General features: G+C 32.8%; 1 protein-coding gene across 1 annotated transcript; it reads right to left on the reverse strand.

Annotated features, from left to right (window-relative positions):
* Window positions 1-7,186: 7,186 nt before the first annotated feature.
* On the reverse strand, window positions 7,187-13,354 carry LOC107639698 (adenylosuccinate synthetase 2, chloroplastic). The gene is made up of 5 exons (XM_016343267.3): window positions 12,882-13,354; window positions 9,827-10,217; window positions 8,361-9,053; window positions 7,904-8,215; window positions 7,187-7,716 (listed from the first exon to the last, which is right to left on the reverse strand). The coding sequence occupies exons 2-5, from the start codon at window positions 10,109-10,111 to the stop codon at window positions 7,546-7,548; spliced, it is 1,461 nt and encodes a 486-aa protein (XP_016198753.1). The 5' UTR covers window positions 10,112-10,217; window positions 12,882-13,354; the 3' UTR covers window positions 7,187-7,545.
* Window positions 13,355-13,601: the final 247 nt, after the last annotated feature.

A 13,601-nucleotide genomic window follows, 5' to 3' on the forward strand; every position in this document is an offset into this window, starting at 1 on the left:
AAGATTCATTCATCACTCTCTATCTGTTCAACACATAACCAACAAGCTTCAATACAACAATTCACTTTCCAACTTCCACCAACAAACCAATATAAATAATATAATTATTCAATCAACCATATCATTTCACAATCATTCCCAACATAACAATTATGCAACTTACCATAGCTTACCTCATAGGGGATACCTCACCATATCACAACCTCAAGCCCAATTTTCATACCAACACCTCATAGGAAATCAAATTATTATCATAATCAAACACACCACAACAATTTAAATCATACATACTCATACATACATCCATTCAACTAATCACAACCACCACCAATTTCTATCCAATCCTATCCTAGGGGCAATTAACCTAAGCATTCACATAATCTTACATAATGCCTACTTGAAACTAAAATTCATACCTCTTAGACGGCGGTTCCAACCTCGGAAAGCTCCTCTCCACCAATTTCATACCAAAATGATCCTTAAGTCAATTTCGCACCAAAATTCACCGGGCTAGCTCTGCTTCACCCCAAAATCAATCCCAACAAAAATGAAATAATACATTGAATGAAAATAATTTACAAAAAGTACAGAAGAGTCATGAAATAAGTTATTTAAAAGAAAAAGACATACAATAAAATAGGTTATGCACCTGAGAGTGATCAAGATTGGTATTAAAAGGAGTGAAGGACAATTCTTCTTGGACATTGTTGGTGACCTCTTCCCAAATAAGACCGGAATTAGATCAACAGCTGGACCCTTATGCACTCCTTTACTCAACTGTACTAATGCATCTTTCATCTTGCGATATGTCACCTGCATGAGGCATGAGTAATGAATATTTATAGCATACAAGAACTCAGAAGCAAGAAAATGAGATGAAGAATGGATAAAATACTTTTCAATAGAAAAAAGTAGAAAAGTTTTAAGCAAAGTGATAAAGTGTGTGCTTACACCAGATAATGATTAACTAATACCCCAAAAGAAGAGCAAAATTTTCATATTATTGTTCCATTCATATATTTTATGGAAACCTTCAATAAAATATATTAAAAATTCACATGGTAACTAACAAAGGTAGATGAATAACTATTTTTTCTGATTGACATTAGTTATACCAATTGAGTGTTACAACACATCATGGAAAACAAAATGCCAGTCTAGTAATGCTATTATTTATAACCAATCTGCAAAGGCATTCTATATAAGAAGAGAGAACAAGCAACTGGAACTTAACAGCATACCTCATTTGCAACATTTTCAGCTTTAGGGGACTATTTAAACCATCTTCATGTATGTTATCAAAAGCAACAGTTATTAACGAGTTCCATTAGTATCAAACCAACAAGTCAAAGTTGTGTCCAATGCTAGGACCACCTGTAGCTAACAGCATGGGCAATTTTTTTTCCATAAATTGAATCAATAGGAGACTTAAGAATTACCTTTAATCTATAAACAACACCTTGTCCAAGAGCAGGAGAACCTAGATCAGCCTTGTTGAGCTTTAAAACGACGTCGTCATGAGTACTAAACTGCAAAAATAAGACTTCATTAACTCCTGAGGGTATAACAATATTGATCAAATACATAAGAAAACTGTCGTATCAGCAATTTGTGGCAACCTTTTTTGCTACATACAAGTCTCATAATAATTGAAGAAAGTATTTCTACTGCGAATAACAAAAGGCAGAAGAAAATGTAACATAGAAAATTACTTAAAGACTGAGAAATGTGAACAATCGAATAGGTTCGTATAAAACTGAGTACTAAAGATAAATTCTTCAAATATGAGTGGAATGATATAACAGTCAAAGATTTATGAATGCAAAGTAATTGATAAAAGAAAGTCAATTATTCACCTTTTGTGCAGGAAGAACATCTCCTTTTGTAGACTAGAACTCAAGTAGAGATTTTCCCATAAGCCCTGTCTATATTCATGAAAAAGAAGGAAGAGAAGCACCATATAAGAATACCAACTGAAACTCCACTCATCAATTATTACTTATTAATCAAATAGCACACTATAAAATAAGGCAAACATAAAAATTCAAATTCCTCATTTATTCTCAAGAAAAAAGAAAGAAAACAAAATTGAATATAAGATCATACATAAAATTATCATAAGTGATGAACTTAAAAACAAGTAACCTGGACATCCACACACTTCAAGTTAAGGATTTTGGAATCTCTCTTTTGAGCAGTATCCAAATTCCTTGAGCACCTGTAGCGATTGAGCTTGATATCTCAGCTTCCTAAGCGCCCAAAAAACCAAAAACAGGAGAAAATTTTGAAAAGGAAGCTCCATCATTCATCCATTCTGAAGCCACCACCCAACATAAACCATTCTTTACAAAATTATAACATTTTTCACTCTTCTAATCACCCCATGAACACTTGCTATTACATGGGACAGTAAAAATTGGTCTTGAATTCGTAAAATTGATACAGAGAGGCCTCCTAAAGGTGGAAACTTTAGTTGCAGGGCTTGAGTCATATTAGTCTATTCAGTTCTAAACTTCTAATTCCATTTTGACACACACAAAACGAGTATACAAGATGGGCAATGGATTAAACGAGAAAAGCGAAAGCTTTTGAATAATGTGTGTTATGTAGCTACTAGCTACTTAGTAGGTACCTTTTCCAAGTCAAGAAGAGGGATGGTGATAGTGATGAACTGTTGCAGAGAGAGAGGTGATGATTCCTTCTTAGTCGCTCCTTTCTCTATTGTTTCTGTGTCATAGCTGCTATAAAAGGATTGCAGACCAATGCAGCTAAACACTGGTATGTGTTGAGTTGAAACCCATTTTCGCTCCTAAAATTTTCGACCGGCCTTAATTTCGACCCCCAAATTTATAGTTACCCAATTAACACCCTCAAATATTAGATTGTGTCCCACGTTCGCCCTTGTAGCTATCTCCGTTAACGAAGATCTAATGTGGCACGTTAAGTTGATAAAGTGTGTATCCACGTGGCACCCAACTTGCCGGAATGGATGTGTGATGAGTGAATGACATGGAAAAAGTTGAATGAACTCAATTTCTCCAGCAAAGTCTCGAACATATTGGGAAAAGAGGGTTGCAAATTGAGTTCATTCAAATTTTCCCACATCATTCACCCATCACACATCCATTCTACCAAGCTGGGTGCCACGTGGATACACACTCTGTCAACTTAACATGCCACATCAGATCTCCGTTAACGTAGATAGCTACGGGAGCAAGCGTGGGGCACAATCCAATATTTGGGGGTGTTAATTGGATAACTATAAATTTGGGGTCGAAATTGAGGTCGGTCAAAAATTTCAGGGGCCAAAATGAATTTCATTTCGGTATGTGTAATCTTATTTCATTTTAACCACCTTTCTTGTGAGAAATTTGTATCTTATTTTGCACTCAATTTTATTTTGAATTTTTTTTTCAATTTAAAGTTTATAAGTTTTTTTTTATTAATAAAAAAATAAAATTAAAATATATATTAATCATTAAAAAAATATTTTTATCTTTTCAACTCTTATACACTAATGTCTAAATCAAAGAAATAAATAACATTTTAATTTTAGTTATTAGTTAAATTATTTTTTTCTCCTATTCTCATGTCTATTTAAGCAAATAAATGACCTAATTATAAAATAAGTTATTTTTCTAATTACTAAAATGTGTTGCACTGTTGCCAAACAAATCAATATCAAATCGTTTTGGGACTTGTATATGGTTGTGAAACATAACATGAGAATAGTTGTGATGAAATAAAATATTACCTATGATAAAATATGTGTATCAGTTAAATGATATTGTCCAAATTCTTCTACAATTTGTCAAATTCTCCTCCATTAATATAAATAACTTCCTTTTGCAACTTCTCCTCAATTAATATAAATAAGGTTTAATTATTTTGGAGGTTCCTAAAGTTTTTTATTAAATTTTTAATTAGGTTTTTATATTTTTTTCTTTTTAATTGGGTCCTTATACATGATTTTTTTTTAATTTAGTCCCTATTAACGTTAAACGTCAAAAAAATGTTAGTGAACTGTGAAATTACTTGTATACCCTTGAAAAGAAAAAAAATATATAGGGACACAATTGAAAAAAAAAAGTATAGAGACCTAATTAAAAATTCGGTGAAACTATAAATATTTAATAAAAGATATTCTAATAACATTGATAAAGTGAAACAGAATAGTAACAATAAGTATATATAAAATTTAGTTTTCATCATTCAAGTATTTATTATGATCATGTAATATTTTATATTTGTGTAGATTCATGGAATATAGTTTGTGTCTTTATTGAAATTTAAAATCTAAAAACGAAAACTATAAAAAACGTAGTTTCAGTATACTGAAAATCAGTTCTTGTGTTGCATTCTCCCACTCTCTGAACCAGCATAGGAATCAACAATAACGTTGATAACGGCTAGTTTTCGAGTCGAAAAAGATTAGACTTGAGTTCATCAAATGTTCCAACAAGATAGCCCTTTTCACCAAAAGCTTCAATCAAAACATGGTAGCCTACTTTTGGAACAAAGAAAGTCATAGTAGGATCATCTTTGTGAAGTCTATTCATCTCTTTTGGGGTCTCCGGTCACATCCATATACACCTCTATTGTTGAAAACAATCACTAGTACATGTAACTGGTATGGATTGAAAAACAAAAAAAGGATTAATCATCACACAATTGCAAGAGCAATTTATTACATATAAAAACAAATATATGCAATCATATATGATCATATAAACATAATGAAAGAACTTGTATATGGCATATGGTAACAAGAACCATTGATATAGTAATAACTAAAATTGTTTAAAAAAACTGATTTTTATATAGTTCTTCAAATAAGAGAATCAATTTGACCGACAAAAATTTAAAAGTAAGTATATTGAAAGTATGAATTTTTTCTATATTCAGGCTACAAGAAGCAATACATATTTTCTCAAGTATCAACAAAAGACAAGACACAAACAGTCCAGAATTTTCTCTCCACATTCCTGGACACTATACCTCATGATATGTTATGCTGTTTTATAACAAACTTTTAATGAAAAATTTTTTTTTTTTACATATCTTATAGTCCTTCAAGTTTATAATTGATGAAAAAAATTCACAAAAATGTCTTGGAAGTACAGTGGTAAGCTGACAAGTAAACTACCTTACATTCTGAGAATTAGCATCACTTTCTTCACTGCTACCTTCACTTGCTATAAGTTCATAATCTGACCTCAATGAAATTAACAATGACATTCAGGTCAGATTTAGCATCTTTCAGAGCTAAGAGCGCTTCTAAAATTATTACATTGTACCTGAAGAGAAGATAAACAAAATCAACTAAGTCTCAGAACAATTCAAAAGTAATAAAATACCTTTCTTATTTTGTTGAGACATACAACAGTTTTAACCAGAATTACAATTTTAATCCACATCATTTAATTGCAATAATCTTCATAAAATAGTGACATCAATTTGCATACTACAGAGAATTTTTGGCATCTTCGTCATTTTGAGAGGAATCATCCACAGCAATAGAAGGATCAGGTTGATGAATCATAGTGGTGACAGGGATAGCATCTTCCCATAAACAACAATGGCATTACCAACTGGGTAGCAGGGGCCGCAGCCTTATTCTAGGAATCCTAGATTTTTCTTTGGATCGTCATTGCTAACGCTCAAATTTCGCCACTTATTCTAAATTACCACAAAAGAACAAAAATTAAAAATTCTAAACCCTTGACTCAATTTTCTCACATTCAAATTTCACCATTTATCCAAAAAACGGAATACATGAAGGGGAATTAGGCACATTGCGGTGAAATTTAAAACCCTAAATTGAGATAAGATGCAAAATTGAAAAGGCTAATTAGGAGAATTTTGCACCTTGAGGTCGATGTTGGAATGTGAAGTGAGAAAGAGTGCGAATTGGGGATCTTTGAGAATTTGCTTCTGATTACCCATTTATAATTTCGTTCTTTCTTTCTTTCTTGAATTCTTCAGGTCAATGAATTCAGTTTAAGAGAAAATGAAGAGCTTCCTCCAAAGCTGTGGAGGTAACCAAGACTTCGATAGTGGCGTCTGTGTTATGGAGTTGTTACTAACAGCGTAGAGCAGTGCAGCACAGACCAAGGACGACGGACTACGACCGATGCTCACGCCGCCAAGGACGACGACAACACAGATGGATGACGACACCAGCGAACAGAGGAGAAACAAGCCCTGGCTAAGGTTCTACAAAATGTCAAGGGTAGTTTTGTGATTTTGAAAAATTGGAGGTGGTTCAGTTTGCTTTTTTTAACCCAATTATAACAATATTCGTTTTTTTAACAGAATATTCTATTATCTCAAACGATTTTGTCACGACAGGAACTAAATTAAAAAAAAAAATTAACATCTAGGAACCCAATTGAAAAGAAAAAAAGTATAAAGACCTAATTAAAAATTCAGTAAAACTATAGAGACCTGCAAAGTAATTAAACCTATAAATAGCTTCCTTTTGCAGCACATTTATCACACAACATCTTCTATCATTCATCTACATCTCACATACAACTTTGTCTCTTTACCTCGTTTTTTTTTTTACCCTTGTAGCAAAGATGTTTTGCTGCTCATCGAAGGTAGAAATTAACGTAGACAAAAATTGCTTGATAACACTGTATCTTATATTTTTTAAGAAGGATAAAGTATACTTTTTATCTCTGAAGTTTGACAAAAGTTTTTAAAATATTCCTAAGTTTTATTTTGTTTTAATTTTGTCCAAAAAAATTTCAATTTGCATCAAATATAATCCCTGATGGCTAATTTTTCAAAAAATTTAAAACCAATTCAACACCAATTTCATAAAAATAATTCTCATCACAAGCAAATTAAGCATAATTTTCATACATTATTTTTAGATTGGATTTAAATTTTTTAAAAATTTAACCGTCAACAGTATATTTAATGCAAATCAAAATCTTCGGGAACAAAATTAAAACAAAATAAGACTTAAAAGTATTTTTGAAACTTTTACCAAACTTTAGGGACAAAAAATATACTTCACCTTTTTAAGAAATTTAAATTTTTCGTTCCTCACTCCTAAAATTGAAACAAGTGAAGCCAGTGGTAAGAGATAACTGATAACTGAAAACACATATCAGATGTAACAAGATCACAACACTGAAACTATGGAGAACCTATCGAGAATGAAAAGTCCCTGGAGTTGTTAAAAGTACAACATTATTTCTGCTAGATGAATCATAGGCAAGGACAAATATTATTCGGTTATTCCCATATAGCTAAATTCATATACTACTTTAACTACTCAGCATTCCTGCAAGAACTGCAAAATTATAGGGTAAATCCCCCATATCAAATTACTGCAGAAATCTAACAATACCACTGCTTATAGATAACAGAATAATACATCAATTAGGCAAATCCTCACTAGTCACTATGAATATGTTTCATCCCAAACCTCCAAAAGTTGGAGGGAATAAGTTACTTCTTCCACAAAAAAACCTCAATTTGCCTTTAGAAGCATGAAAGCACAACTGTGACATCTGAGGAATTAGTAATAGATCACTTGAATATGAGGGCGTCGCGTCCTGGCCCAACACCAATGTAGTGAATGGGGACACCAACAAGTTCTTCTATCCTTTCCACATACTGCTGGGCAACCTTCGGAAGGTCAGAATATTTTCTGATCTTAGAGATGTCAGATTTCCATCCAGGAAGTGTTTCATATTCCACCTGCAACATTAAGATAAATAATTATAAGAAAATACATTTCAAATTCAAAGGCAATAATAAACGACATCTATGGTTCATGAACCTTACAACTTCACATTAAGAGTTGTGTTAGTTTATAAATAATAACATGAAACAAAAGAAAACAGGAATGTGCAGCCATAGAGGAACAAAGATAGATGAAGTCTACCTCCAATTGCTCAAGAAGACGGAGATCTGAAGGGAATGATTTGACTGGTGTACCATCAGCATGTTTATAAGAGACTCCTAACTTTATCTCATCAAGATCTGATAAAACATCTAGCTTAGTGAGATTCAATGATGAAAAACCATTGATCTGGCAGGAGTATTTCAGCGCAACTACATCAAGCCAACCACATCGTCGAGGACGACCAGTAGTTGTACCAAACTCTTGCCCAGCAAATCTAAGGAGATCACCCCCTGGACCCAAAATTTCTGTTGGAAAGGGACCAGAACCAACTCTTGTAGTGTACGCTTTCACCTGCAAATTTCAAAATAAAACTTAAAGAAACCATTCCACAGGTGTCGATTAAGCTTAAATTGCACAATTAAGTGCGCTTGTTTGAACTTAAAAAAGAGGTGTTTTGTAATGTAATAACTTCAACATAAGATAAACATCCACATACCACTCCTATTAAGTCACCAACAACTCTTGGAGCAATACCAAGACCAGTGCATATCCCACCGGCTGACGGGCTAGACGAAGTAACAAATGGATAAGTTCCAAAATCAATGTCCAACATGGTTGCTTGACCTCCTTCAACCAAAATCTTCTTCTTTTGTGTTATAGCATCATTCATGACATGCACAGTATCTGCAATAAATGGTTCCAGCCTCTCAGCATATCTCTTGTACTTTTCTACTTCTTCCTTGAGCATTTCTGGACCATATTTAAAATCTTTGAACCTTGATGCTGCATCTGATAACAAAAGATCAAGTTTCTGCGGGAAAGTATCCATGTGCCTCAAATCACTTACCCTAATACCATTACGGTTAGCCTTGCTAGCGTAGCATGGCCCAATGCCTCTCTTGGTCGTGCCAATGAAAGATTTAGCAAGTTCGGCTTCCCTTAACCCATCAACTTCTTGGTGGAAATCAAACAACAAGTGAGCACGATCAGATATCAAAATCCTCCCCTGGCAAGAGACCCCACTCGATTCAAGGCCATCAATTTCCTTAAAGAGCCCCGGAAGATGCACCACAACTCCATTCCCAATAACACAAAGGGTATCCTCGTTAAGAATACCAGAAGGAACAAGATGAAGAGCAAACTTCTTTCCTTCTGCATTGTAAATGGTATGCCCAGCATTAGCTCCACCCTGATAAAACATAATCACAAATTATCAGAGCAATATAACAAAAATATTTGGAAGGCAATAGAAAATCAGCCCAAAGCAGCCCAAAATTATCTTATTTTGCATCTCTTAATTTATTGCTAGAATAATTGAATAATATTAGATGTAATTATAGATGTTACATGCATAAAATATACATGTTAAATTAAATAAGGTAATTTTGGTTATTATCTCCCTAGCCTGGCAAAATAATAGTGATTAGCAACACCTAGTGAGACCAAATATTACAACAGACCATCAAAATTCAACAGGGTAGCTTCTACTGAGCAAGCATGCAAAACAATAAATGTGTTCATTCACTCTCCTTATCTTACCAACCAAATTTACAGAAACTTAAATCATTTCAAAAGTTTTAGGCAACGCAATGATTCATTCAGTTCTATTTAGCTAGCAAGTGGGTTTATCAAGCAGAAACAGCTTCAGTTACACAGCTTCGATTACACTGTCGCAAAAACCACCAGAACAGAGCAAAATCAACCACACAATAATTTAACAACTATCTTTGCACCGAGTGAAACGATTCCACCACCGAAAACCAAAATAAACAAACAAAACACTTTTTAAGAGAAAAAAAGAACACTATTTTTTCATTTAGAATATCCAACACCACCAATACAACTTCAGCATATATCAATTTCACCGAGTTTCCAGAATTATTCACGATTTGTGTGATAGCGAAGAGGGATAAAAGGGGAAGAAGGAAGGAACTTTGAGAGGAATAAGAGGGGGAGTAGTACCTGACAACGGGCAACGACCTCGAAGTGTTGAGCTAAGATGTCGACGAGTTTGCCTTTGCCCTCATCGCCCCATTGGCAACCCAAGACGCCAGAGACCTGACTGAGAGACCCGATTCGACCGTCGGAGGATTGGGCGGTGGCGAGCTTGGGCGGAAGAGAAGGAGGGGCTACGGACTTGGATGAGCATACGACGACGTTTCGAGATGTGCAACGGAGAAAGGAGAATGAAGGGCGTTGAGGGTTGAAGAGCGTGTGGGAATCCAGTGTAAGGTGTGAGATGTTCATTGCGTGATGATCGTGGTGGTGGCGGGCAAGAAAAAAGCGAGTGAGTGAGAGACGAGAGGAGTTCTGAGAGGCTGCGTTGTGTTTACTTGGATTCCTTTTCCACTCTCTGCACGTAAATGTCACGGGTTAATAACTTTAAATAAAATTAATATTTAATAGTGTTTTTAAAGGTTTTTTTTAAATGGAATAACAAGGTGGTGCGTTTTTTCCAACGTTCCGGAAATCGAATCAGTTATGGACTTGTGGTACCGTTTTAGTTTACTACTTTACTGTTCTAACCAATTTATGGGTACTTCAATCAGAACCATTTTATAATAAAATAATAAATAAAATATAAATAAATATATTTAAGAGAATAAAAATTGTTGATAAATTATAACTTAAATGATATAATTTTTTTATATTCATTTAAGAGATTGCAGATTTGAGTTTCTTTATCTTTGATAAAAAAAATTAACAAAAATTAACTAAGATTAACAAAATTGTCAACAACATTTTAATAAAGTCAGCACAATACTTAACATGCTTTAATAAAAATTAACAAAATTTTTAACTCAATTTTTACAACCTCAACACAATGATTAACAAAAAAAACGTACTAAATGAGCCCTGAATCAATAATACAGTACAATTTATCATCAAGAAACTTAAATAAAATATAGGACAATTTACCAAAATAAAATAATAGAATTTTAATTTTATCAAAATACAACTTTTAATTCTTTGATAAGAAAATCCAATTTTTTAGAATTCTATGTAATCCATGGAAAGGGTACCACGCATTATGAATGTAAACCGTGGGTGGAATTTCACGATTTACGTAGAGAAGGCAAATGCACAGAAATTGTAGTAGTGTTTCACGGTTTATGTGAAGATGCAAAACATGCATAAACATGCTGCAAAATACCGAATTCTGCTATATATACCAACTCAGAGTGTCATTTTTATTTACCCGAGTAAATATTTAAACTATTAGTTTCTAAAATTTGAGTTAGATAATTTAGTATTTTTAATGATGATGTTTAGGATAAAATAAATTTTTATGATACTTATATAAAATTTTAAAATTAAAAAATAAAAGAGTTTATTTATTATATTTATTATGAATTTTTTATTTTAAAATTATTTTATTTTAAAATATTATATAAAATTTTAAAAAATTTGAAAAAATAAATTATTTTTCACGTTTATTATAATTTTTTTAAGTTTTAAAAGCTATTTTACCAAACAATAATATAATTGTAGTACTTGTGCAGTCTTGTGCAGCACAAATACTACAATTATTAATAGTCATTTTTAATTTAATTTTATCAAACTGCAACTTTTAAAAAGTTGTCTTCTAAAAGACAGTTTTCATAAACTACTCTTAAAAATCAAAAGCTTTACCAAACTAATTCTAAATGGTTGTTGACATGACCAGACCTTCAATATGCTTGTCCCTAATGATGTTGTAGACTTACAATTCCTCTTGAGGTTTAATTTTTTTTCTTTTATTTTGAATTTATCCTTTTTAAGTTACCAAAAAAAATTATTAACAAATATATGAAATTATATATCATCCAAATAATAAAGTTTAAAATTTTAAAAATTTAAATTATATTTATTTAAATTTTAAATAGTTTAGTGTAAAATATGTTATTATTAATAATAATTTGAGAGTATTATTTGAATAAATATATATAAATATACGTATTAAAAATTTAAAATATTATTTGAATATATGTACTAAAAATTTGAATGAGTTACTTAAATTAAAAAATTAAAATTTTAATAGAATATAATTCTATTTAATTCAAATTATATTAGATTAAATTAAAATAGTTTAAAAAATAAATTTAAATTAGCAATGTACAAATCAATCATTTGTATAAAATTGAATTAGATTGAAAAGTATAAATCAAATCAATATTATCCAAATTGTTTAAAATTATATCATTTTTACAATTTGAATAAATTTAAAATATACTACAAAATATAGTCTTATTTCGTTAACAATACAAATAATAGATGTAAATATATCACACTCATTCTAAGTTGGTATATATAGTAAAACTTATGTATAAATCGTTGGACCCCTTCCACGATGCATGTATATTTTGCATCCTCACAAAAACCGTGGAATTTCTATCACAGTTTTTTTCAAAACGATTCATCAACATAAACCGTGAAACTCCTTCTGCAATTTACGTGTATTTTAAATCCATGTGACTCCTTCCACAAATTACATAAATTTGTAAAAAGTTGTATTTTCGTATTCAAATTGCAAAAGTTGCATTTCAGTAATTTTAAAAGAGAAATATTTTTTTTCGTAAATTGCCCCAAAATATAACATTAAAAAAAAAAAAGTGAATTTTTATCATGCAGTAAGCCAGTAACAGACTTATCAATTTAAATTTTATCATCAAGCACAAGAAACAAAAGAATATTTAAAACACAGCGACATCACGACATCACGACAACACCAACAGCACCAACAGGAACATTTAAAACAAAGCAACAAAAAAAAAGAAATATCTAAAAATCACCATTGCTGAAAACATTAACTTGATACGTGTATGCTCAAAGAATCAAAGCCTAACTAGAGCAGCAAGCAAGCAAAAATTCACAATTCCCTCAAATTGAAGCAGCAAGCAACTTGAAAAGGAAAGCACCAAAAAACAATTTGCAAGTAAAAAATTCAAATCACCAATCCTAACCAGAAATAAAACCAAATCCCAAGAATAAAGAAGTCAAAAACAATGATGATTGAAGGGAAAAACCCAAAAATCACCTTCCACTGGGCTGGAACTCAAACACAGATGAGGGAGAGGGAGCACAAATGAGGAACTCGAACCAGAAGACACAGGCGACGGTTGGAGCCCGACGGAACAGTGGCGGCGCGACAGAAGTGGAACAGAGGCGACGCAATTGAGACTATTCGACGAGTTGCGATGGCAGCGACGATTTGCCACGGCGGTGGAACAGCGGGGACGGCGACTGGAGCAGATTCGAAGGCGGTGCTGGAACGGCGGCAATAGGACAGCCGCGGCGACACAGCTTGAAGAAGAGAGAAGAGATGGCGATACAGCTTGAATGACGAAGAAGCGCGGACTACCCAGTGGCCCCTGATCGCAAGGAACGGCGGCGCACTCCTTGCGGCTGTGGAGAAGACCACTGTAACCTAGGGTTGTGTTTTGGGGAATAAGTTGGAGACGAGAATGGCTCGAGAAAGTGAGGGATGAAGGACCTGGCTTTCATTTTCTCACCCTAATTGTAGAACGACGACGTTTCATGAGAACCGGCTTGTTCCGTTTCGATCCGACCATCCGATTGTTGGCCGGTTCAACGATTTATAGATGGTTTTGAAATTGACGGTTTTGGACTATAAACCGAATCGTATTAATGTCTAGTTTGCAATTGGACTGACCGACCGATCAATCTGATCTGATTTTTAGAACTACGGTTTTTCTATTATGGATATTAATTTTTTTAAATTTTAATTATAAAATCT

This window comes from Arachis ipaensis, chromosome B4 (genome assembly GCF_059453495.1).
Source record: "Arachis ipaensis isolate K30076 ecotype BB chromosome B4, ASM5945349v1, whole genome shotgun sequence".
Taxonomy (NCBI): Eukaryota; Viridiplantae; Streptophyta; class Magnoliopsida; order Fabales; family Fabaceae; genus Arachis; species Arachis ipaensis.